Source organism: Artemia franciscana, chromosome 21, assembly GCF_032884065.1.
Source record: "Artemia franciscana chromosome 21, ASM3288406v1, whole genome shotgun sequence".
Lineage (NCBI taxonomy): Eukaryota > Metazoa > Arthropoda > Branchiopoda > Anostraca > Artemiidae > Artemia > Artemia franciscana.
Genome location: NC_088883.1, coordinates 25,062,676 through 25,085,168, shown reverse-complemented (window position 1 = coordinate 25,085,168; position 22,493 = coordinate 25,062,676). Strand labels below are relative to the sequence as shown.

The 22,493-nt window shown below is 33.1% G+C and overlaps 1 protein-coding gene across 3 annotated transcripts in view; it reads left to right on the top strand.

Moving 5' to 3' along the window:
* The window catches only part of LOC136041105 (protein kinase C-binding protein NELL1-like), a gene marked incomplete at its 5' end in the record, with an annotated part of 66,924 nt that extends 47,702 nt beyond the window's left edge, over window positions 1-19,222 (top strand). For 2 of the 3 annotated variants that reach the window (XM_065725664.1, XM_065725662.1), the window contains 2 exon segments: window positions 3,079-3,128; window positions 16,685-19,222. In XM_065725664.1, the coding sequence (XP_065581736.1) occupies window positions 3,079-3,128; window positions 16,685-16,976 (342 nt within the window). 3 annotated transcript variants of the gene reach the window in all.
* Between the last annotated feature and the right edge of the window lie 3,271 nt (window positions 19,223-22,493).

The window sequence follows — 22,493 nt, the reverse complement described above, 5'->3', positions numbered from 1 at the left end:
TTCCATAAAAAAATAGCATAGAAAATCAAGCTAGGAACTTTGAACAAATTTAAATTGTGAACCGGGAATCCATAAACCACAGTTTGTCAGAGTGTGGATCGTTATTTAGCATCGATACTCGAGAGTCCATAAAAAATTTGAATAGAAAATCAAGGTAGGAACTTTGAAAAAATTTAAATTGCGAACCGGAAATCCATAAACAACAGTTTGTCTGAGTGTGGATCGTTACTTTAGTATCGATACTCGACAGTACATAAAAATTTAGAATAGAAAATCAAGTTTCGCCACAACAACAACAAAAAAGAAGCTTAAAGTGAGGTTCAAGTTCGTTCGGTTATTTTTCTGTTTTGGGATTATATATATCTCAGTGGCATTAATTTGAGTGTCGATTTTTTTAATATCATTTATTTACTTACTTTTTATTTTATCTGTTTGTTTATCATTTTTTTCTGTTTTTTGTTTATATATCTATTATATGTTAATTTAAAATATGATATAGCACACGTTTAGTTACAATTCAACTATAAAAGGTATAATGCCGAACCGGCCTACCATAACAAAACCAAGGAATTCACAGGGTAGCAAATATGCATATTGGTTTGATTTTTTATTTATTCGTTTATGACGAATTACCCGTGAATAAGTTAAAACCCGTTATAATGCTTAAAATTCTACTGAAATAACAGAAATTTCATTTTTGAAAACTATGCCGATGAAAAAGAGATTGAAAACTTAAAACTAAGTTATAAAGTTTTTTTTCAGAATTCCGTCATCTATGCATTCTTCTAACTCCTAGGAAAAAGAAAATGGTTTACATAATAGCTTAAGAATACCTTCCCAGGGTATATTGTCGGTATATTCATGGGTATTATCAGGGTATATTCATTCCTGGAAGTTTCATTTACCTAACTCAACTACTTTTCGAAATGGCAAGAAATCCCTTAACTAGAATTTTACTTTCATATGAAAATGTACTTAAATTTTAGTGAAATAAAAATAAAATAAAAATAAAAGAATAGCCTGAACATAGGCATTACTAAAATTCAACGGGGTATCCAGGCGGCGGTGGGGGTCTACAAGAAAAAACTTTAAAAAACACATAAAACAATTTTAAGGTTCGAACAAACATTTTAAGGGGGTTCAAAGCCCATAACCGTTCGCCCTGGAGACAGCCTTGCTAAAATGATAGCAATGGCTTTTATGGCCCCATTTGAAACAGTCAACAAGCCTCTGTCGTGACAACATATGACGTTTGTTTCAGCTACGTAAATCCGTTATCGTTATTTTAGATACAACTTACATATACATTGTTTAATCTGATTTATTGCATTTTGTTTGCTGCGTTGCCAGCATGCTTTTTTGCTAGCACGGCAGCCTTGCCTGAAAACAGGGCTTTTGCTCTTGTAATGTCTTTATATCCATATTTTGAGGGATTAAAAGCGAAAACCTGAAAACCCTTAAGATGAAGGGTTTCGTTTCAGTAAAGTTGTGTTTACCCAAATATAATTTAACCTCTATTTTTGGTAGTGAGCTAACTTTATTTTTAACTCCTAAATATTTTTATCCATAGCTTTTTATCCAAAAAATGCTTACCTTCATATGTTTCTGCATTAAAAACTGGGCTTTAATTCTATTGGTTTATTTTTCTGACGTATATTCGCGAGCCAATAGGATTATCTCTTGTGTTGGGAAAGAAAATTTTAAGCCAATAAAAAAGGCCGATTTTGCGAATCTGCCTTTTTAAAACCAGAATGGCTCTTTTACGAGAAGCATTAAGCCAATAATGAACGACAACTTTTTAAGGTACAATATTTTAACTTTTAAAATCTATTTCTCTGTGTTGTTTTTCAGCTTTTAAGCTTAATTAAAAAAAAGGTTTTTTTTCGTTCCGTTTCCGGAAAGCAGAGACGGAACGATTCTTTATTTCTAGAAAATTTATGCCTTTTATTTTTGTTGCGTAAGGAGTAATTCCCTGCCTTTTATTTCGTTGGTTTAATGTTAGTTATATCGGGTTTCTAATTTAAACCCTACCAGTGCATTGGCCTTACGATTAAATTAGCTATTTAAGTTTTTTATTTTGCTTAACACAATTGTATGTTGTTTTTTTTCAATGTCGAGTATTCAACTTTTGAAGCTCTGACTAAATCTGTACTTTCTATTTGTCCAGATTTTGCTGTTTAACGCTTAAGTCTATAATAAGTGGGTTTTTCAATCATTAATCACTTTTACATTTTCTTACCGTTACTTTTTCTTTTTAGAGTTCAAACTTACTAAATTACTTAATTATTTACCTTCAGGTATTAACTTTTTATTTTTATTTCTCTCTAGCCACTTTTCAACAAATATGATTTAAGTGTAATACAAACCCAATATTAAACTGCAGCTAAATGCGAGCTTTTTTAATTGTCTTTATAGTAATAAAACTGAAGTAAATTTAATCAAACTTAAATACTAAGCTATAATATAATCAAATAAAAAATAAACTGAATTTAAGTTATCTAGTGATTCATCTGTATAGATCGTTTCTACTCTAGTAAGAGACTTCATTTACTATTTAATATAAAATGAGATTTAATACGAAATTTCCATCAGACAAATAAGTAAAATAATAACTATCTTATCTTGCTCCATACTTAGACTATTTGAATAAATTGGTAGTTTTTATACAGGCCATAATACCCCTCCCCTTTTATTTGATTTTACCTGTCCCTTTCTAAATAGACTAAATAAATTAGAAGCCTCTTTCTTTCCTAGCTTTGAGTGATGGATTTTCTATTTTAATTAAATATATTCTCTATATTTAACCCTAATTCTCTATTTTTAAAAAAGTTGAATTTTGCTCGCTTGAGTAAAACTAATGAAAATTTTCCCTAATGCTTTGAATTATCTATCTATATCTTTTTATACATATATAGCCCTCTATTTCCCTTTTTATGTGTATATAGCCCTCAATAGCTATGAATTGTGCTCTACGAAGATAAAATGTAACTTTAAGAGGGATAAATTTTACAAAAGAAACAACTTTGCAAATCTTTATTTTGAGCCTTTTACCCAATTAAAGGACTAACGATTTTTCAGGATTCTTTGTGTCAGCCCTTGAGAAGTGCCTCATCACCTAGGGGTTCAGGGTAATTTGATACTAACATTTATACCTTTTGTATGTGTGCTGCTTACCCGACTGTCCTGTGTTGCACTTACTTCTGCATCTTCTATTGCCTTCTATTATATGGTTGCAGATCTTCCACCATCCCAGTATTTCCCCCGAACAAAGTTGGGTCCTTCGAAATCTGCCCGAGAATCGATGTTTGTAAATACACGAAAAGACATGTAAAAACAAGAAAATGAAATTGAAATGATACTCCCGGTAATACTAACTTTCTTGGAGATTTCGGAAACCTAATTTTCTTTCGGGGAAATCCCAGAAGATTCGGGGAAGGTGGAAACACTGCATGGTTGGGTCACGCAGTAATTGAAAAGCAGATTTTTACGCGGAACAGAAGATTTTTTTTTTTTTGTACGGCAATCCAGTATACATGTGAAAAGCTAATGGTCTATTTTTTTTAATAGCTGGTTTTGAGGTCTTTTCTTACAAACTGGTTTTTAATTTTCATTAAATCACAAAGTAAATTACCAAATAGTTAAATTATCAAAGCTTTAACTCTTATCTGTTTGGTCGAATCTATCAAAAGGCAATTTTTAAAGCAGGCCCTACAAGGACAGAAAAATAAAGTCTGGATTTTTGAATTGGTTTTCTAAAGTCTTCGCAACCGTATCTTTCAAAAAAGGAAAAATCAGGATTCGGTTTTAATAAAAAAAAACTTCATAGCCTAGATAACTTCGAAGACCACACTGCCTTTCCATTACGAAAATATAACAGTTCAAAATAAGGATGAAACCTTTTAATCGACAGTGAAACAAATATAAAATTTTTAACTGAATTTTTTGAACGCATATACAGTGTCCATCATCAGTGTCCTTCAAAATTTTATATTTTTCTCACTTTCGATTAAATGGTTTCACCCCTATTTTGAATTGTTGTAACTTCATAGCCATTTTTTGCTCCTAGCGGGCGTCAAATAAAAAAAAAAATAAAACATGGGCGAAAAACAGCTAAGCTAAATAAATCTTACACCAAACAGCTTAATAAGTTGTAGTCTTCTTTCAAAGTGTAGCTGTCTTTGGAAATCAAAAGATTGTTAAAGTTTGAATATTTACAGACAAAAAGCTTAATCAGATTTATAATTTTGCGCATTTATTTTTGCGGTTAATCGTGGCAACCCTGACGGAAATTCTAAATGTTTTTACTTGTTGTTCCTGACACTTAAATTCTAATATCTTATGCAAATATATTTCTCAGCCAAAATCGAGTAATGGCTTTATTCATGTTAATAAACCGTCATTGTAGCATAAATATTGTAAATTGAAATAATTGTAAGGCGAATTCAATATAAAATTAAATTTAAAATAAATGCAAATACTTGAATAGAATAAATAAAATACTTGTTATTTACGTGACAGTAAAATCGAACTAAAATATAAAAAAAAATAATAAATATATGAATGAAGTAGTAAATAAAATACAAAATAAAAGTGGAATGAATTTTAAATACGAAATAAATAATTGTTAAACGAATAATAACAATTGTTAGCGAAAAGAAGATAATAAGTAAAGATAACTTAGATCGCGTGACAACTAGCTCACGGAAACCTATTTGGTAGCGAAAATCTCTGCTAATAGTATTATTTATGACGTTACAAACATACATTAAATATCAAAAAAGAGTTGCTAATGATGGATGTTTGAAGTATTTTAGATAAACTTGCGCGTAGAATAGCTAGATGCCAGACTATTTTTAAAAACCGAAATTCAGATCACTTAGATCCAATGAATCTGTTTAGGGTAATTATTTGGGTTATTGCAACAAAGAAAACTGGAAACCGTGAACAAAACATCAGCAAAATTGGTTCTGCTTAAAAAGCTGCTTGTGTTAGTGCCGTGTGACCCTCCATATTACTGTTTTTGATGCTCTTTGCGTTATCACAAGAATCAGCTTAAGCCTAAATCACATCGCACTGTATGCTACATTTCCATAAGGATTCAACACGAAATTCTTCTATGGCAAAACGAAGTTTACCTATGAACAGGATTGGGTAAAGTGGCGTCATTCTTACATCTCAGTGTCTGAGATAATAAAAAATAATATTTTTTATTATTTAGATAATTTTTAAGTAAAGTAAATAAATGAAAATGAGCTTCACTTTTCTCAAAAAAAAAGTAAATGTAAAGTAAATAAATGAAAATGAGCTTCACTTTTCTCACATCTTGTAAAGGTTTAGCAAGGTAAGTTGAATGGGGCTAGTGTACTTTTCGTTTTCAGATTTATCACTAACAGGTCACTGATATATAGAAATTTGGCACACTACCAAATACAGTTGTGACAGATATTATGCGTGTAAACGTTTTTTTTATTATGTTTTCCTTCAAAAGGGATATCTTTATAAGAATAAAGTTTTTTTCGAAAAAAATTAAATTTTTGTTTATATGAAGAAACTGTATGAAACTAAGTTTTTGAAATACTGGATTTCTTAGTTAGTGTGACCTTGAATAAATGAATAGTGTCAAACTTTCCTTGCCTGTTATTAAAATGAATTTTAATAGTATAAAATATAAAATAATAAAAACCACAGTTTTGTCTAATACAGGTATCTGAAGTTTATGAAATAAAAAGACCAACTGTTTTTTGACAATCGTTATCACGTACTTAGGTCCTATGCCAACTTTCGGAAACACTTCTTTTTTTTAAAATGCATTTTTTTATATAACTTTCTATGTCGCTTTTTTGTTTAGTCTTTTTTTGCTTTTTGTCCGTTTGTGTTTTTTGTTTAGTAAGATAATTTTTCTAATAGTATCAGTAAGGCTGGTAGTATTTCAACCTTTAAATCTTCTCTGGAATACTGTGCAGGAAGTATTATTGTACGTTTTTTTAATTGCTGTGGTTTATATGATGCAATTCGTCATTCACGCACTCTTTTCATTACTCCTCTTGAAGAAACTTTTGCGAGTGAGACGTGTTTTTTTTTTACCAGTGTCACTGGCAAGGGAGTGCTGTTTAAATAAATCATACTGATAGATGACTCGCGTGTTAGCCGAAGCTTTTATACAGTTTTTCATTGGCTTTCAATATAGTCAAACTTTGTATAGTCAATTCTTCCAGAGCTTTTACAACGATTATGGGTAAATTATAAGAGTGGAACCTGGCGCTGATGTCGGAAATAATCTAGTGGTTCGTGTTTCTTGGCTTTTTTTAAATTTGGAATTGTATTTTTTCAGAAACTAAGATTAGACACTTGATTTACACTAATTTGACTTACTAGATGAGTTTGAACACTATTTTGCAATATGTTTCAACCTCTCACTCCCTCACAAAGGAATTCTTGTATCCTATTTGGTATCATATGGTCATGACAAACACGACAGAGTACACCTAATGAATTGTCTCAAAATGAGTAAGTAAATAAGTAAAAGTAAGTAAGTAAGACGGCACTAGACCCTTAAGGTCCAAACCGGCGGTGCTGATCTCCGTCTCATGGCCTTTCAGCCAGGAAGTGCAATGGGGGGTTCGAGGCCAACCATCCTATGCTTTCAACAACCTTGCTCAAAATGAGTAAGGAAATAAAAAAAAATACATCTGAATTTGCCTTATTATTACATTAAAAAAGGCTAAAAAATGCCAAACACTTCATGATATTGGTGATTTTTCTGTTATACTACCATGAATGTCTATCTTTTTGAAATGCCGTATAGTGTGGTCAAAAACTAAATATGAGTCACAAACTTCATTTATATGCATCTGATCACACAAACATATAGGGAACAGACATCATGAAATTACAGTTGGTTTATATTGAGAGTTTTAGGGTTCCTGAGATTTGGGATTCTTCACCAGAAAGTATACCGAGGTTATACGTATCGGAAGTTGGATGGGTTTTCTTCCAGGTTTTTTCTGCTCGGCTATACGTACCTTAATCCACTCCGAGTAAGGTGTCTAGCAGGGTGTTAGGAATTCAATCATTGGAGTTAAATAACCCAATCGCTATCTAATTCCAACAATGTATCTTTGTAATAAATAATAAAAAAAACTGACCTCTCGCTAGCCCAAATTGACCACTAGCCTAGAGAGCGTTTTACAAACTGTAGCCTTTTGAAATGAATGCCATTTACCATAAACGCTTAAGATACAGCTTGCCGGTTGATACCATAGCCAAAAACAAGTCTTGCTTCAATATTTGGATCACTCCCCCAACCTACCTACCTGATTACATCAATGCAGGTGTACATTTATCTCCTGAGTATTTCCTCATTACTTCGATTATTGTAATTAATTCTCATATGCTTAAATTAAATTATTTAATTTCTTTAATATTTGATTAACTTATGTTATTTAATTTCGTTAATCATAAATCGATTAATTATTGAATTTTTTTTTGAGAATGCCAACGCAGATATACACACAGCTCCTGATAATTTACTTGTTGCTTTAAATATTTTAATTAATTCTTTAAGGTATTTAGTTTCATTAATATCAAATTGATTGCTTAAAATTTTTAATGATTTTAGTTTGTTTAAATTAAGTTAATAAATTTCTTTATATTAAATTCATCGATTATTTGATTTACTTATTTAAAGAGTATTTAATGCTGCCGGCTACAACGAGGGTAAGCCGCCAAATTTAGTTGCTAAAATACTTAAAAAATAATTAAAAACTCAATTGAAAGGGTCTATAATAACCAAAAAGATGGAATATTAGCAACGACTCGTGACTACTAAGGTCCTTGTGTCTGCCCTGTAGTGAATTGCTGGTTCAATCCTGTAGTGTGTTGCTGGTTCGGCCCTGTAGTGTTGCTGGTTCAGCCCTGTAGAGTGTTGCTGGTTCGGCCCTGTAGTTTGCTGATGGTTCAACCCTGTAGCGTGTTACTGGTTCAGCCCTTTGGTATGTTGCTGGTTCGGTATTGTAGTGTGCTGCTGGTTCCGCCCAGTAGTGTGTTGCTGGTTCAGCCCTGTACTGTTTTGCTGGTTCGGCCCTGTAGTGTGTGGCTGGTTTGGCCCTCTAGTGTGTTGCTGGTTCGGCCCTATACTGTGTTAATTGTTCGGCCCTGAAGTGTGTTAATGGTTCAGCCCTGTAATGTGTTACCTCTTCGGCCCTGTAGTCTGCTACGGCTTCGGGCCTGTAGTGTGTTGCTGGTTTGGCCCTGTAGTGTGTTGCTGGTTCAGCCCTGTAGTGTGTTGCTGGTTCGGCCCTGTAGTGTGTTGCTGCGTCGGCCCTAGGTTCGAACTCTGGGTAAAGTACTACCAAGCTGAGATCAAATCCATTGCGCTACAACAATAATGTTATTTTTAGGTGGTAAAATTAATTTTTTTAAATTGAACTGTGCAATTATAAGCCTAGGAAATTTCGCATAATCTTAGCACTGCGTATGAGCGAAGTGGGCACAATGTTTTTTTTTTCAAAGGGACTTCGTACAGAAGGAGTTGTAGAAACTCTGGAAGTGGCTCAGTCGATTAGAAATTGGAAGTTTTAGTGCCCATTTTAAGGGTCAATAATGATTCGAGGGGCAATCAGCCCCTCTCCGACGCCCTTTTTTTCGCCCAACACATCCCATCAAAATTTGAGATATCCATTTTGTCAAGTATAGTTGAAAAGTCCAATATATACCTACGGGGATTATAACCTCCTGCCACATTCCAGAGCCTTTGGAGCAGGGGCTGTAAAATATGCAATTCACCCTTTGCTTACATAAAGTAGTTGTAATAGGGAAAGGGTTGAATGTTTAGCCTTTTCGGTTCAGCAAGACTAAGGGCATTCAAGTGAAGTTTTCAGGGAATTTTGAGGGGAGTGTTTAACTAAACCAGAAAACAACATGTCTATGCAGATTGTAAAAGGGGCATACCGCTGAAATGGCTTAGGGTATTAAGCTGGATCTTTAAGAGAATAATAAGGGTGATGATCAATTGACTAAAATCCAATATGTGCACGCCACCACCCCCTACCGCTATTACTACTGCGGCTGCTATTACTACTACTACTACCACTGTTACTACTGCTGGTACTCCTACTACTATTACTACTACTACCACTACTCCTACTACTAATACAATTGTCACGTCTATTGCGACTGCTACTAAGGTTGAGTGTACTAAGGTGAAAATTTCAGAGAATATTGAGGGGAAAGTTGAACTAAATCAAAACACTCTTATGTGCAAGCAGGTTGTGAAAAGGGTATATCAGTAATAGTATAGGGTATCAGTATCAGTATCAGTATAGGGTATATCACTTGTTGTGGTAGCAGTACTGCTATTCCTGCTGCTGATAGTACTACTATTATGAAAGCAAATGATAATACGCTGATCACTTTCAAGAATTGCTAAGGAGGATTTTAGACTATATCAGAACTAACTACGTGCATGGAGCATATCAAAGGAGCGTATCAGCAATATCTTAGAAACGTCTTAAAGTATTAAGTTAAAACTAATAGGCCATGATGTTGAGATGCTGAACTAACACAAACCGCACAACATGAATACTACTGCTGCTACTACTACTAATTCTACTCCTGCTATCACGTGTGTTGGTGGTAAGTCGGAGTGGCAGTACTACTTGCAATTCTCCAACTATTACTTCTACCACTATAACTACCACTATTTGCAATGCTAAGGGAGATGCTGGGTGAAACTTTCGAGGAAGGGTGAGGGTGATGTTGAACCAAATAAAACTATACTATGTGCGCACAGACTGTCAAAAGGGTGTATCATCAATATCTGAAAAACGGCTTAGAATATTAAGGTAAAGTTTTCAGGGCATTTTGAAGGGGATATTCAACTAAATCAAAACACAGTATTTACATGTGGATTACCAAAGGGGCGTATCATTAATATCTCAGAACGCCTTAGGGTATTAAGCTAAAACCTTTAGGGCTACTAAAACTACTACTACTTTTACTATTTTTTCTACTACTACTGCCTATACTGCTTTTGAACTAACCAAAAGGGTTTAAGTGTACGCACTTTCCAAAACTGGATAGATACAATGTCTTTGTATAGAATTGGGTTTTAAGTTTTATTTTCAGAGACAATTGAAGGGCTGTAAAACTAAATCGAAAGGTACTATTTGTATCCAGATTGCCAAAAGAGTGTATTTGCAATATCCCAGTATCAGCTAGGGGTGTTATTTTAGAACTCTCAGAGCATGCTATTGGAAATTTTGAATTAAATCAAAAGACATCACGACCAGTCATAAAGGCTTATCTGCAATATCTTAGGAACAGATAAAGGCACTAAGTACAAGCTTTCAGTGCATGTTGATGAGGATATTTAAGTAAATATAAATGTTAAGGTGTATCTTCAATATATCTGGAATAACTAAGGACATTAAAATGAAACTTTCGGGGGACGTTTGGGTGTATGTTGACAAATTAAAACGCATAATACCTATACAGGTTGTCAAAAAGCCGTATCAGTGACACTTCGGGATGGCTGAAGGTATTAAATTGAAACCTTTCAGGGTTACTAAAAGTATTACTTCTACTTCTAATGCTACTACTTCCACAACTACTACTTATTCTACTACTACTAATGCTGTTGCTACTAAGACTACTTATGACTGCGGTTGCTTGCGTCTCTGACTACTCGTAAAAACTACTTGTGACTCTGGTTGTGAATACTTGAAACAGTTACTGTGACGACTTGTGACTGATAATACTCTTAGTCCTGCTACTACCACTGCTACTTCTACTACTACTACCACAATTACTACTACCACTACTACTTGTACTTCTACTACTACTACAACTCCTGCTACTACTACCACTACTATTGCTGCTGCTGCTACTGCTACAACTACTACTAATTCTACTACTACTATTACTACTGCTACTACTAATGATACTATTACTACTACCACTATTACTACTAATACTATTGTTGGACTATACTAAAAGAGTTTAAGCGCATCCATGTTGTCAAAGTTTCACAGATGCAATATTCCAGGAAATGGTTTCAGGAAATGTAGGGAGAGATGAAAGACTAAATCAAAATAAGCCGTGCGTATCCAGATGTTTAAAAAACTGTTTGTATAGTATTTCAGGAAAAACTCTTAGTATCACATTGGAACTTCAGTGTAGGTACTAGGGGATGTTAAGTAAATCAATAAACATTATGTGCATTCAGTTTTCTCCAAATAGGATATCTACTATATCTCAGTCTCAGGAACGGCTAAGAAATTAAGTCAAAATAGTCAGGGTATGTTGACTCGGAAATTGAACTAAATCAAATTGCACTCTGTACATTCAGGTTTGTCAAGAGTGTGTATCTGCAATATCTAAGTAAAGGTTAAGGGAATTAATTTGAAACTTTCAGGGAATGTGGAGGGGGTGGTTGATTAATATTTGTCTATAATCAAGACACTAGCTTGAAAGGGGTTAGAATTTGGCCAGCCCTATAGAATCCATAAAACCGTCAAGATTTTAAACCCGTATATTAGAAAATTTCCCCCGTAACCCCTTGATCCAAAGCATTATATTAGAAGTATTATTAAAAATTGTTGTAAATTTTTTTCGACATATAGATGATCAGCCAAAGTCAGGATTCTTATAGCGAAGAATCGAGATTTTTGAAAACATTCTTTTCTTAACCAATGAAAAAGACTATTAGTCAATTTAAAACGAACAGAAATTAAGTTGGAAAAACTTTTCTCACAAAAGAAGTTTTCTCAAAGAAAAGTAAATAGCTACATTAAACCAAATATTAGCAGAAATAAAGTCAAATAGTGTCACCTACGCACAACTACCATGAACAAATAAATGAAACATAAAACAAACAGAAATTACAATAAATAACCAGGTGAATCAAAACAAGCAGAAATCACCACAAAGAGGAGTGGGGCTAACGCCCTCGTGCCTTCTAAAAAATAGAACATAATTTGCACTTTACTGAAAACAATACATATTTTAAACATTTTCTCTATTTTAACTTTATTAAATCTAAATTATTAAGACTTTCTTGAATGAATATCAGTAGGCCTATATACATTAAACTGTCAATCCACAATTTTCTTTTTTGTTTTCAGTGATTTCGGCTGTGATGGAGATTCTTTTTTTAATGTATTTAGAAATCACCTTTAGTCCTACACTTTTAGTCATCAGTTTTATTGATTATGAGCAAGCGTTCGATTTTGTTGGTAGGAGAACTTTAGTGAATGTTTTATCCTGGTATGGTATACCAGGCAAATATATTATACCAGTATATACCAGTATTATACCTGGTATACCAGGCAAATGTGATTAGTTGTATGTAAAAGAATAGTACTGCTGCGGTTAAGGTCAGCTGCAGTTTAAGGTATTAAATCAGGAGCTAAGAGTGGTCGTGTTCTATTCCCCTTTAAACGGATCATTTTTATGGATTTTGTTCTAAGGAGCACAGGAAAGGCAATAGGAGAACGCGAAATCAAATGGGGAGGAAAAAGTCTCCTTAACTAAGGTTATGCTGACGATTTAAGAATCCTAGATGAAAGTGTGAGCAAAGTGAATGGAGTTTTAGAGGTTTTGTGAGCTCAGGAGTGCCAGAATAGGTTTGACAATTAATATTAAGGCCTAACCAAAGTCCAAGCATTTTACTCCCTAGCCAAATCTTTTTCTTAGGCGGCAACTTGGTCAAATACAAAGGTATCAGTTTTCTTCGTCGCTTCAACTAAACAAACATAAGAAGGTTGAACTTGAGAGGTTTCTCACTCAAAATTACGATTAGGCGCAGGCTATCCTTAGCAATGATTCTTGTAATTATTTATACAATAAATTTTTTTTTATGTATTTGTTAACCGGCAGTTTGATGTCTGCACGCTACTTATTCTCTAGACTCTGTTTAAACAGAGAAATAAGTTTCTGATTGTTGAATAGAAAATTTTTTGCTCTATTTTTTGAAATCCCACTACAGCAGTGTCAACTATAGCAATCTAGAATGCAAACCCGAAACAGGTTTTATAATTATTTTGGAATTATAAAAAAAATAATTGTCGGCTTTAAGATTTGATTAGAGCAAAATATTCACCAGATTTTTTAATTTCTATTGACATAAAAACCACCGAAATCACTAATTCAGGAACGTCAGGCAAACTCCAAATGTTTAATATGGGAGGTATAGGAAGATTCCTTGAGAGTCCGTCCTGCCTTAAGAAGACTATGTCGCGAAGGCTAGGAATAAGTGAGGCTTAAAAGGTGACGTCGGGTAACGAAAAGATTCACCAAGTGGATGGCTTGACTTGTGTTGCTAGTATCCAACAGTTCGTGGTAACGAACTGTACTAAGGAGCGACCCGGCTCAATAGTAAACGAAACTCTAAAAAACAGAATTTTGATGCTAAAATATACATCAAAAGAATTGGATTTTCATGCTGATTTTAAATATATAAGTTTCATCAAATTCAGTCTTTGTCATCAAAAGTTACGAGCCTGAGAAAATTTGCCTTATTTTGGAAAATAGGGGGAAACACCCCCTAAAAGTCATAGAATCTCAACGAAAACCACACCATCGCATTCAGCGTATCAGAAAACCCTATTGCAATAATTTCAAGCTCCTATCTACAAAAATGTGGAATTTCATATTTTTTGCCAGAAGACAGATCACGGGTGCGTGTTTATTTGTTTTTTTTCTTTTCCCCAGGGGTCATCGTATCGACCAAGAGGTCCTAGAAAGTTGCAAGAGGGCTCATTTTAACGGAAATGAAGTTCTAGTACCCTTTTTAAGTGACCAAAAATTGGAGGGCGCCTAGGCCCCCTCCCTCGCTCATTTGTTTCCCGAAGTCAACGGATCAAAATTTTGAGATAGCCATTTTGTTCAGCATAGTCGAAAACCATAAGACCTATGTCTTTGGGGATGCCTTACTCCCCCACAGTTCCTGGGGGAGGGGCTGCAAGTTACAAACTTTGACCAGTGTTTACATACAGTAATGGTTATTGGGAAGTGTACAGACCTTTTCAGGGTTTTTTTTTGGTTTGGGGTGGGGTTGAGGGGAAGGGGCTATGTGGGAGGATCTTTCCTTGGAGGAATATGTCATGGGAGAAGAGAAATTCAATGAAAAGGGCGCAGGATTTTCTAGCATTACTATAAAAAAAAACAATGAAAAAAATAAACATGAAAAAGTTTCTTTCAATTGAAAGTAAGGAGTATCATTAAAACTTAAAACGGACAGAGATTATTACGCATATGAGGGGTTCTAAAAATACTTTAGCATAAAGAGCGAGGTATTTAGGAGGAGATAAATACCTCGCTCTTTATGCTAAAGTATTTTTAGTAATTTCAACTATTTATTCTACGGCCTTTCTGATTCAGGGGTCATTCTTAAAGAATTGGGACAAAATTTCAGATTTAGCGTAAAGAGTGAGGTATTAACGAGGGGACAACCCCCCTCATATACATAATAAAAATATAAGAAGATATAAGTTTGTTACGTAAGTTAATTCTTAAGTTACGTGTATTTTTTACTAATAAAAATGTTCGTAAAAATTAAAAGTTCTAGTTGCCTTTTTAAGTAACCGAAAAATTGGAGGGCAACTAGGCCTCCTTCCCCACCCCTTATTTCTAAAAATCGTCTGATCAAAACTAAGAGAAAGCCATTTAGCCAAAAAAAAAAAGAATTAATAAGCAAATTTCATTTTAATAATTTATGTGCGGAGAGCCAAAATCAAACATACATTAACTTAAAAACGTTCAGAAATTAAATAAAAAAAACTAGTTTTTTTTAACTGAAAGTAAGGAGCGAAATCAGAACTTAAAACGAACAGAAATTACTCCGTATATGAAATGGGTTGTCCCCTCCACAATCCCTCGCTCTTTACGCTCAAGTTTGACTCTTTGTCACAGTTCTACTTTTCAAAACAGTAAAGTAGGTCTTCCCGAGGGGACTTTCTAGACTTCAGCTTTTTAGCCACCTTTAGTATCTCCCCACCAAAGGATACCTTAATATCGACAGCTAGATTTAGAAATGGCGTGTCTGGTATATCTGGAGGATCAGCAGGTGGTAGTCTATTTAAAAACTTTTTGAAATACTTCGCCCAGGCTTTGTTCACTTTAGTAGGGTCAGTAAAATGTTGTCGAAACTCATCTTTGACGGGTCTATCTGTCTTTGGACGTTTTCCAACTATCTCGCTGGTGATGCGATGCACTGACCGCGAGTTTCCCCGTCTAGTAGCTTCTTTCTTCTTCTGAGTACTTTGTTCAAGGCTGATGTTTATCAGCACAGACACTCTTCTTTATAGCCTTATCAAACATAGCATACTGTAGTTCCATTCATCCTTTGGCAACTTTTTCATACCAGGCGTCTCGTAGGCAGTATCATTGTAGGTTTGTCTGATAGCAGTCCAAGCTGCCTCTGGAGTTTCATGTCGCGGCACATCCTGGGTTTCAAATCTATTTGTCAGTTTTAACACAAACTGTGACTGGATTTCTAATTCACTCAGTTTTTGGCAATCTTAGGTCCGTCGCTTAGCTGTCCCCACCTTTCTCGGGGCTGACTACTTCACTCTGAATTTTGCAGTCATCAGTCGTCAGGGAAGATATCAGCACACAGTGTGAAGTCTGCCATTTCGTACCAAAAAGAAAGTGGTCGATCTGGTTTTTTGTGTGTTCACCTGGTGAAGTCCGGGAATACTTGTGTATATCTTTATGGGCGAAGAGAGTGCCACCAACAACCAAGCCAAAAAATTGAGCCATTTCAATAAGCAACTCTCCAATTTCGTTGCGTTCTCCAAGACCGTGGTTGTCCAAGACGTCGACACAATAATCTCTGTCGTTGCCGACCTTTGTGTTGGAACCACTATACACATATAGTGGTATATAAAAGCTGAGTTAATATAAAATTTATATATATATATATATATATTTATATATATATATATATATATATATATATACATATATATATATATATATATATATATATATATATATATATATATATATATATATATATCATGAAAAGAGAAATCACCAATGCAACAGCAAAAACACAAAAAAAAAAGAAAAAAAAAGAGACAGAAGGAGAAAAGGAAGACTATTTTCCTAAATTAGTGATTAATATAGACCAGCACTTGAATGAGGCCTTAACCCTACTCATCCATACAATCACATAGGTCAAACAGCATAGCCAAACACAATCAACCATAAAGAATAATCCATGGACAGGCAGTCATGTCGTCAATAAATATAAGTCGTCATTTACCAAACAATAGAAAAAATAATAAAGACAAATAATTCAGAGGCAACAACCCAACACAAGGGCTCATCAGGAGAATACACTGGCCTATAGGGTTTCGCCACTTTAAATTCTCTACCCAGCCAAGTGTTGTGGCTACCACAGAATATCCATGGCATCCCCGTGTCAGGTATATAAATAATATATATATATATATATATATATATATATATATATATATATATATATATATATATATATATATATATTTATATTATATTTAGTCTTTTTACAAATATTTTTCTATCATCTAAGTTTGTTTTTTAAATAAATATTTATATTTTTTATATATCTATTATTTATATTATCTATTTATTATTTAACTTTGATTTACCTATTTTACTTTTATTTTCTATTTTGTTATATTTTTTGTCGTTTTTCCAGGATGGCCACTCTTGTTGTCGCTTTAACCCTACTTGTGCTTTGTCGACTGGAGCATCTTTTCATAGTGACTTTAAACATTCTGCCATTAAGAAAGCCATTAAAGACATTACACGAAAGTCAACAAATAGTCCTGATAGACGACTTTCAAAAAACCCAGAGGAAGTTATGCTTTCGGTTCATGAACGAAGAAAAAAATACTCGAAAACGGAACCACCTCGTTATAGAAGAAATACAAGATTTAAACGGCAAGGTGTCAGAGCTCGGCGCGGCAGTGAAACGAAAAAAAGGATAGGTGATAAAGTGAATTGAGCTAAAACATATTAAATTCCGTCCACTCACTTAACAAGCAATATTGTTATTCACGTCAAAACTAGTTACATTGAATTAGTTGGTTCTTGTTGAAGAAATTGGGCCCTCTTACTTTTATTTGTTCGATTAATTTAGCCCAAAATACTAGCCCTTATTGTAAAAATTGGACAAAAGTAAGAAATTAGCTCTTGCTCATTTCATTGCTTTTATTACTTTGGCCCTAGAAATAAGGCCTTATTGAGAAAAAATTGGCCCTCGACATTGTCATTACCTGATGTCTTATTAATTTGGCTCTAGAAATTGGCATTATTGAAGGTATTGGCCGTTGTTCATTTATTTTGTGAACCTTTAGTTTTACTAGGGGAAGGGACACTAAACTTTTAAAATTAGTAAGTAGATATAGGGTTACCCTTCAACCTATAAAATTCGTGTAATGGCCAGGTTGCTTACACTTTGCCTCATAGTCTCCTTCTTTGCCGTTTTCTTCAATATTTTCTGTGTGTCAATTCTAGTAATTGTGTCTGTACTATTCATTGAGGCCCAGTTTTTTTTTCATTTTTTTGAGGACCCAATAAGTGATATATTTCATTCAGCTTGAAGCTTTCTTTGGAGGAATTAGCTGTGAAGTCACGAAATGGCTTCATACAATATTGAAATTATACCATTTATACACTTCTTCATCTTGCTAGTGCACTAGAGCTGCTATGTGAGATTTAAATATTTAATAGACATCAAAATCTATATCATTTATGCTCCTTTGCGTCTGCATCTGCACTCATTGCTGCACTTGATTATTATTACTCCTGAATTATTACTGCACAAAGGTGCGAACTTTATGGACTTTATTTCCAGTGCTTTTTGTGCTGTTATTTGTAGTTAAAGCTTGGTCTGTGACCAAAGTCTTGTTTTGTGCCTGATCATGTAGCCTATTTTGCCCCTGTTGCATTTTTTTTTTTGTGTTTTGTTCTAAAGTATTTTCAGATTATCAAGGATAGTGAATATGTAATCTGATTGTCGAAACGATTAATTGGAATCTTACACAGCCATGTATATTTTACAAAATGGAACTAATTCAAATTTAACTAATTTAACTTAAATTTAACTTTAAGTCAAGTTTGTCAGAAATAATCAAAATAAAAATGTGCGAACTAATTTATAGTACTTTTTGGCCTATTATCTATAGTTGAAAGCTTGGTATGTGACCAAACTCTTGTTTTGTGCCTGATCGCGTAGCTCATTTTGCCCCAATTGCATTTTGTTTTCTTTAATCCTTTTTTTTGTTTTGTAGCATCTGTAATTATTATTTTTGATGAGACAAGAGATATTGTTAAAATAAAATAATAATAGTAATAAAAATACAAACCAACATAAACCGTTTAAACTAAAAACTTAATTTTTCATTTATGATAAACCCATTTTTTATTATTGTTCATATTGATCTACCTTTAATAAATTGATTTTTTTTTTCCCCTTGATTGTCTTGTATTATTCTCCCTTTTCTCCTATAATAACTTTAATTTGTATTTCAACTGAACCGGTAAATAAATAACAATAACAATAAAATAAAAAAAATATAAAAAATTAATACCTTTTTATTTATTTTTTGTTAAATATCTTTATTATAATTTTGATTTAGTTGTGTATTTATGAAGGCTAATTTTTAGGGAGATTTTGTTATCTTCTCAATTTTCTTATTGGGATAATGAAAGCGCTGGTGGGAGGTTCCTTTCATTTGATAGCCTACAAGAGGGGAGGGGTTATGCAGCATTTTCTCGTTTATAGAACCCAATGACGTATTTACATAAACAACACATAAAAATACATAAAATAAGTAAGCAAATTGTAGTTACTAGAAAATAGCTTTTAAAGAATACAAAGTATAAGCTTTAAGGCTCCTCCCAACCTGGTTATGTCAAGAAAGAGTTTCAAGAGAACTTATACTTGATTTAATCAGTATATCATAATTTTACCGTTTGCCAAATTTTACCACTAAAATCATGAATTTTTTTCGCCATTCGACTCGCTTTTCACGAAAAATACAAATCGAGAAATATAGTAGTATTAATCAATTACTTGAGATGATAAATAAATTAGGTCGCATTGCCGCTAGTCAAGCCCATTATTTTGTTAACTAGTCCTTTTGCCATATTAGGATTTGTATTAGTTTTTCACTGCGTAGTTTATAAGGTTCATTTTGAAGCTGGAGATAGTTTTAGTAATAGTAGTATATATATAGTATGTATATATATACATATATATATATATATATATATATATATATATATATATATATATATATATATATATATATATATATATATATATATATATATATATATGTATATGTATGTAAATAATTGAAAAAGAATTTAGTGTACACTCCTTTATAAGGAGTTCAGGCTCCTCCAAGAACAAAATTATTCTTATTATATACAATTCTTTCCCAATCATAAATCTGTCCAACTTATACCTCTACGCCGAATACAACTACAACTTTGAACCAGGATTTCGGGCCCTGAACTAGATATTCCTCATATAGAAAAAAAAAGATATTATTTCATATTTATACAATAAAATTTTAATATTTAAAAATATATTTATGGAATAGACTACTGCGAAACTTAAATACATGATTTTTTTGCAAGTCATATCATCCCATTAACGTGTTTTAAAATGTTTTGATTTCGATATCTTGGAGAGTATTTAGTATTACAGCTGTTTTTATTACATTTTTTTCAATTTTTGCCGACAGCTTATTACAATTATTCTGAGCAAGTGAAAGGAGATATGTATATTTATTGGTTGTTATATACAACTGTGGTCAATTGGAGTATGGGCCTAGATTTAAGATTGAGAAGATTTTGCCTTTCAAAAATAGTGGTGAAGGGGGACATTTGAAAGAATTCCTACAAAGTTCAGAAAACTAATTTAAAACAATCATAAACACATACATCTTATTTCTAAAGACTTATTGCTTCAGACTCCCAACCCTCATCTGATGGATAGGTTTATCCCGGCCCTCCTTCCTATGGAGAAGTTTAAAGCTCATTTTATATATTCCCATTAAATTTTACTTTCCCCCAACCCGCTTATGATATTTAGTCATCAGGGTCGGGAGGGGGGATGGCAAAATTCGTCTTTAAGAATGCGTTATGTAAGTATTTATTATTTTTTTATAGGGATTTTAATTCCAACAAAGCAGTGAACAAAAAATAAAAACAAAACAACACTTTAATTTTAAAATATTCCGAATATTTTGGGAGCCTTTTCTGTTGAGAAAGGCTCCCGGAAGTGGGGCAGAAATATTCGGGATATTTTTAATTTAAGTGTTGTTTTGTTTTTATTTTATTTTTTCATTGCTTTATTGAAATTAAGACCTTTTTTTGCTGAATTTTTTGTAAATGGAAAAAAGTAGGCTCCCGGAAGTGGGGCAGAAATATTCGGAATATTTTTAATTTAAGCGTTGTTTTGTTTTTATTTTATTTTTTCATTGCTTTATTGAAATTAAGACCTTTTTTTTGCTGAATTTTTTGTAAATGGAAAAAAGTATGGTCTAAGAAATTATTTTTAAAGGGGTTTCCAGAATTTTTACTTTTTCTCTCAGTTTCACCCTTGGCCCTAAACTTTAAAAAGACTTCGTATATATATATATATATATATATATATATATATATATATATATATATATATATATATATATATATATATATATATATATATATATATATATATATATATATATATATATATATATATATATATATATATATTATTCACAATATATAGGCTAATATTCTTCTCACTGATACGGGCGAAGGAGTATGAATCTTTGCATTCATAAATGCCCTTGAGTGTCGTGGTAAGGAAAAGTGTTTACATTAACCATTAACATTTTACATTCAAATTCGTGATAAATAATTGTAAAATTCAAACAAAATAAATATGCGGTACCCGAAATAATATTCCATTAGAAAAAAACAAATGTTATGAATCTCAGCAGGCGCAGTTTCAAGAGGGAGGGAAACAGGTCATCTGTCCTGGGTGCCGTATCTGGGGGGAGGAGTCATCTGGGAAAGCTCACTTTGATCAAGTTGTTCACTTGATCGGGATGTTTTTGCTTATTTTTGAGTCGAGAAGGGGGGGGGGGCTGTAATTAATTTTTTCCCCGAGAAGTACCAGCCCTAGGAACAGCTTTGATCTCAGCTTGTCAGAAAGATAACCTTTATAGATTTTGGTCATCTTTGATACTTAATCATGGTCATTGGTACTTGTATCCAATGATCATGATGGCAAATTTTGAGTTTACCCCCCTATCTTTCTCACTTGTTTCCAATGACCATGATGGCAAATTTTCGAGTTTACTCCCCTATCTTTCTCGCTTGTATCCAATGACCATGATTGCACATTTTTGAGTTTACTCCCCTGTCTTTCTCACTTATGATATTTTTAATGTCAGGAAATTGATTTTTAATTCATAGCTCAGCTTAAAATGGACAAGCCGTACTGTTTTATTTTTATTAAGGTTATATTTGTTTGGGTTTGGAGAATTGTCATTTTTATTATTGTTTTTATTATTGTCATTTTTATGTCATTTATAATGTCAATTTTTGTCACTCATATCAGTTGTATCATTTTCAATTTCAGAAAACTAATAGCAGGAAATGTTTAATACAGTTAATTAATACCAAATCATAGGTACGACCAAAGCCGTATCCAAGGGGGGGGGTTGACCCCCTCCCCCCTCAAAAAAAATATTCGTCTGACTCGTTATGGCGTAACAAAAATGCATAATAACATATTTTTGATGGGTCTTTTAAAGTGCTTTTTGTAAACCTCTTCCCCCCCCCGAAAAAAAATCCTGGATACGGCCTTGAGTACAGCTTAAAAGAAATAAGTGGTATTTTCGTTATTTCGTTAAGGTTATGTTTGTTTGGAATTGGAATTATTTCATTTTTTGTATGTCTTTCATGTTTTCAGTTGATTATGCCAATTTTTGTTATGTCAAATATGTCATTTTAATATCAGAAAATTATTGACGGGAAATTTTTAATAGCAAACAATTAATTTCAAGTCATAGGCTCAGCGCAAAATTAACAAGCGTAATTTTTTTTATTTTATTAAAGTTATATTTGGTTGGATACAGAATAATTGTAATGAGCAGGCTTGTATAGGCCGTAAGGCCGTACGTAAGGCTTGTATAGGCCGTATGTAATGAGCAGGCTTGTATATTTGTATAGGCCGTATTTTTAAAAAGATACCTCCCCTTTTTTGCATATTTAAATGCATGATATTATATAGAAACTTTTATTAACTATATCAAATCCTGATTTTTATGTTTAAGAAACCAGCTTTTCACAATCCCGAATTTTCGGGATACCCCTGAACTTTCTCAAAAGAAAATCGGGCTCGCAGAAATTTCTCCGCACATTAAGGTTAACGAAAATTAACAATTTGTCCTTTGGGTTAACAAAGGTGTATTTACGAACCTTAGTTGTCAGAG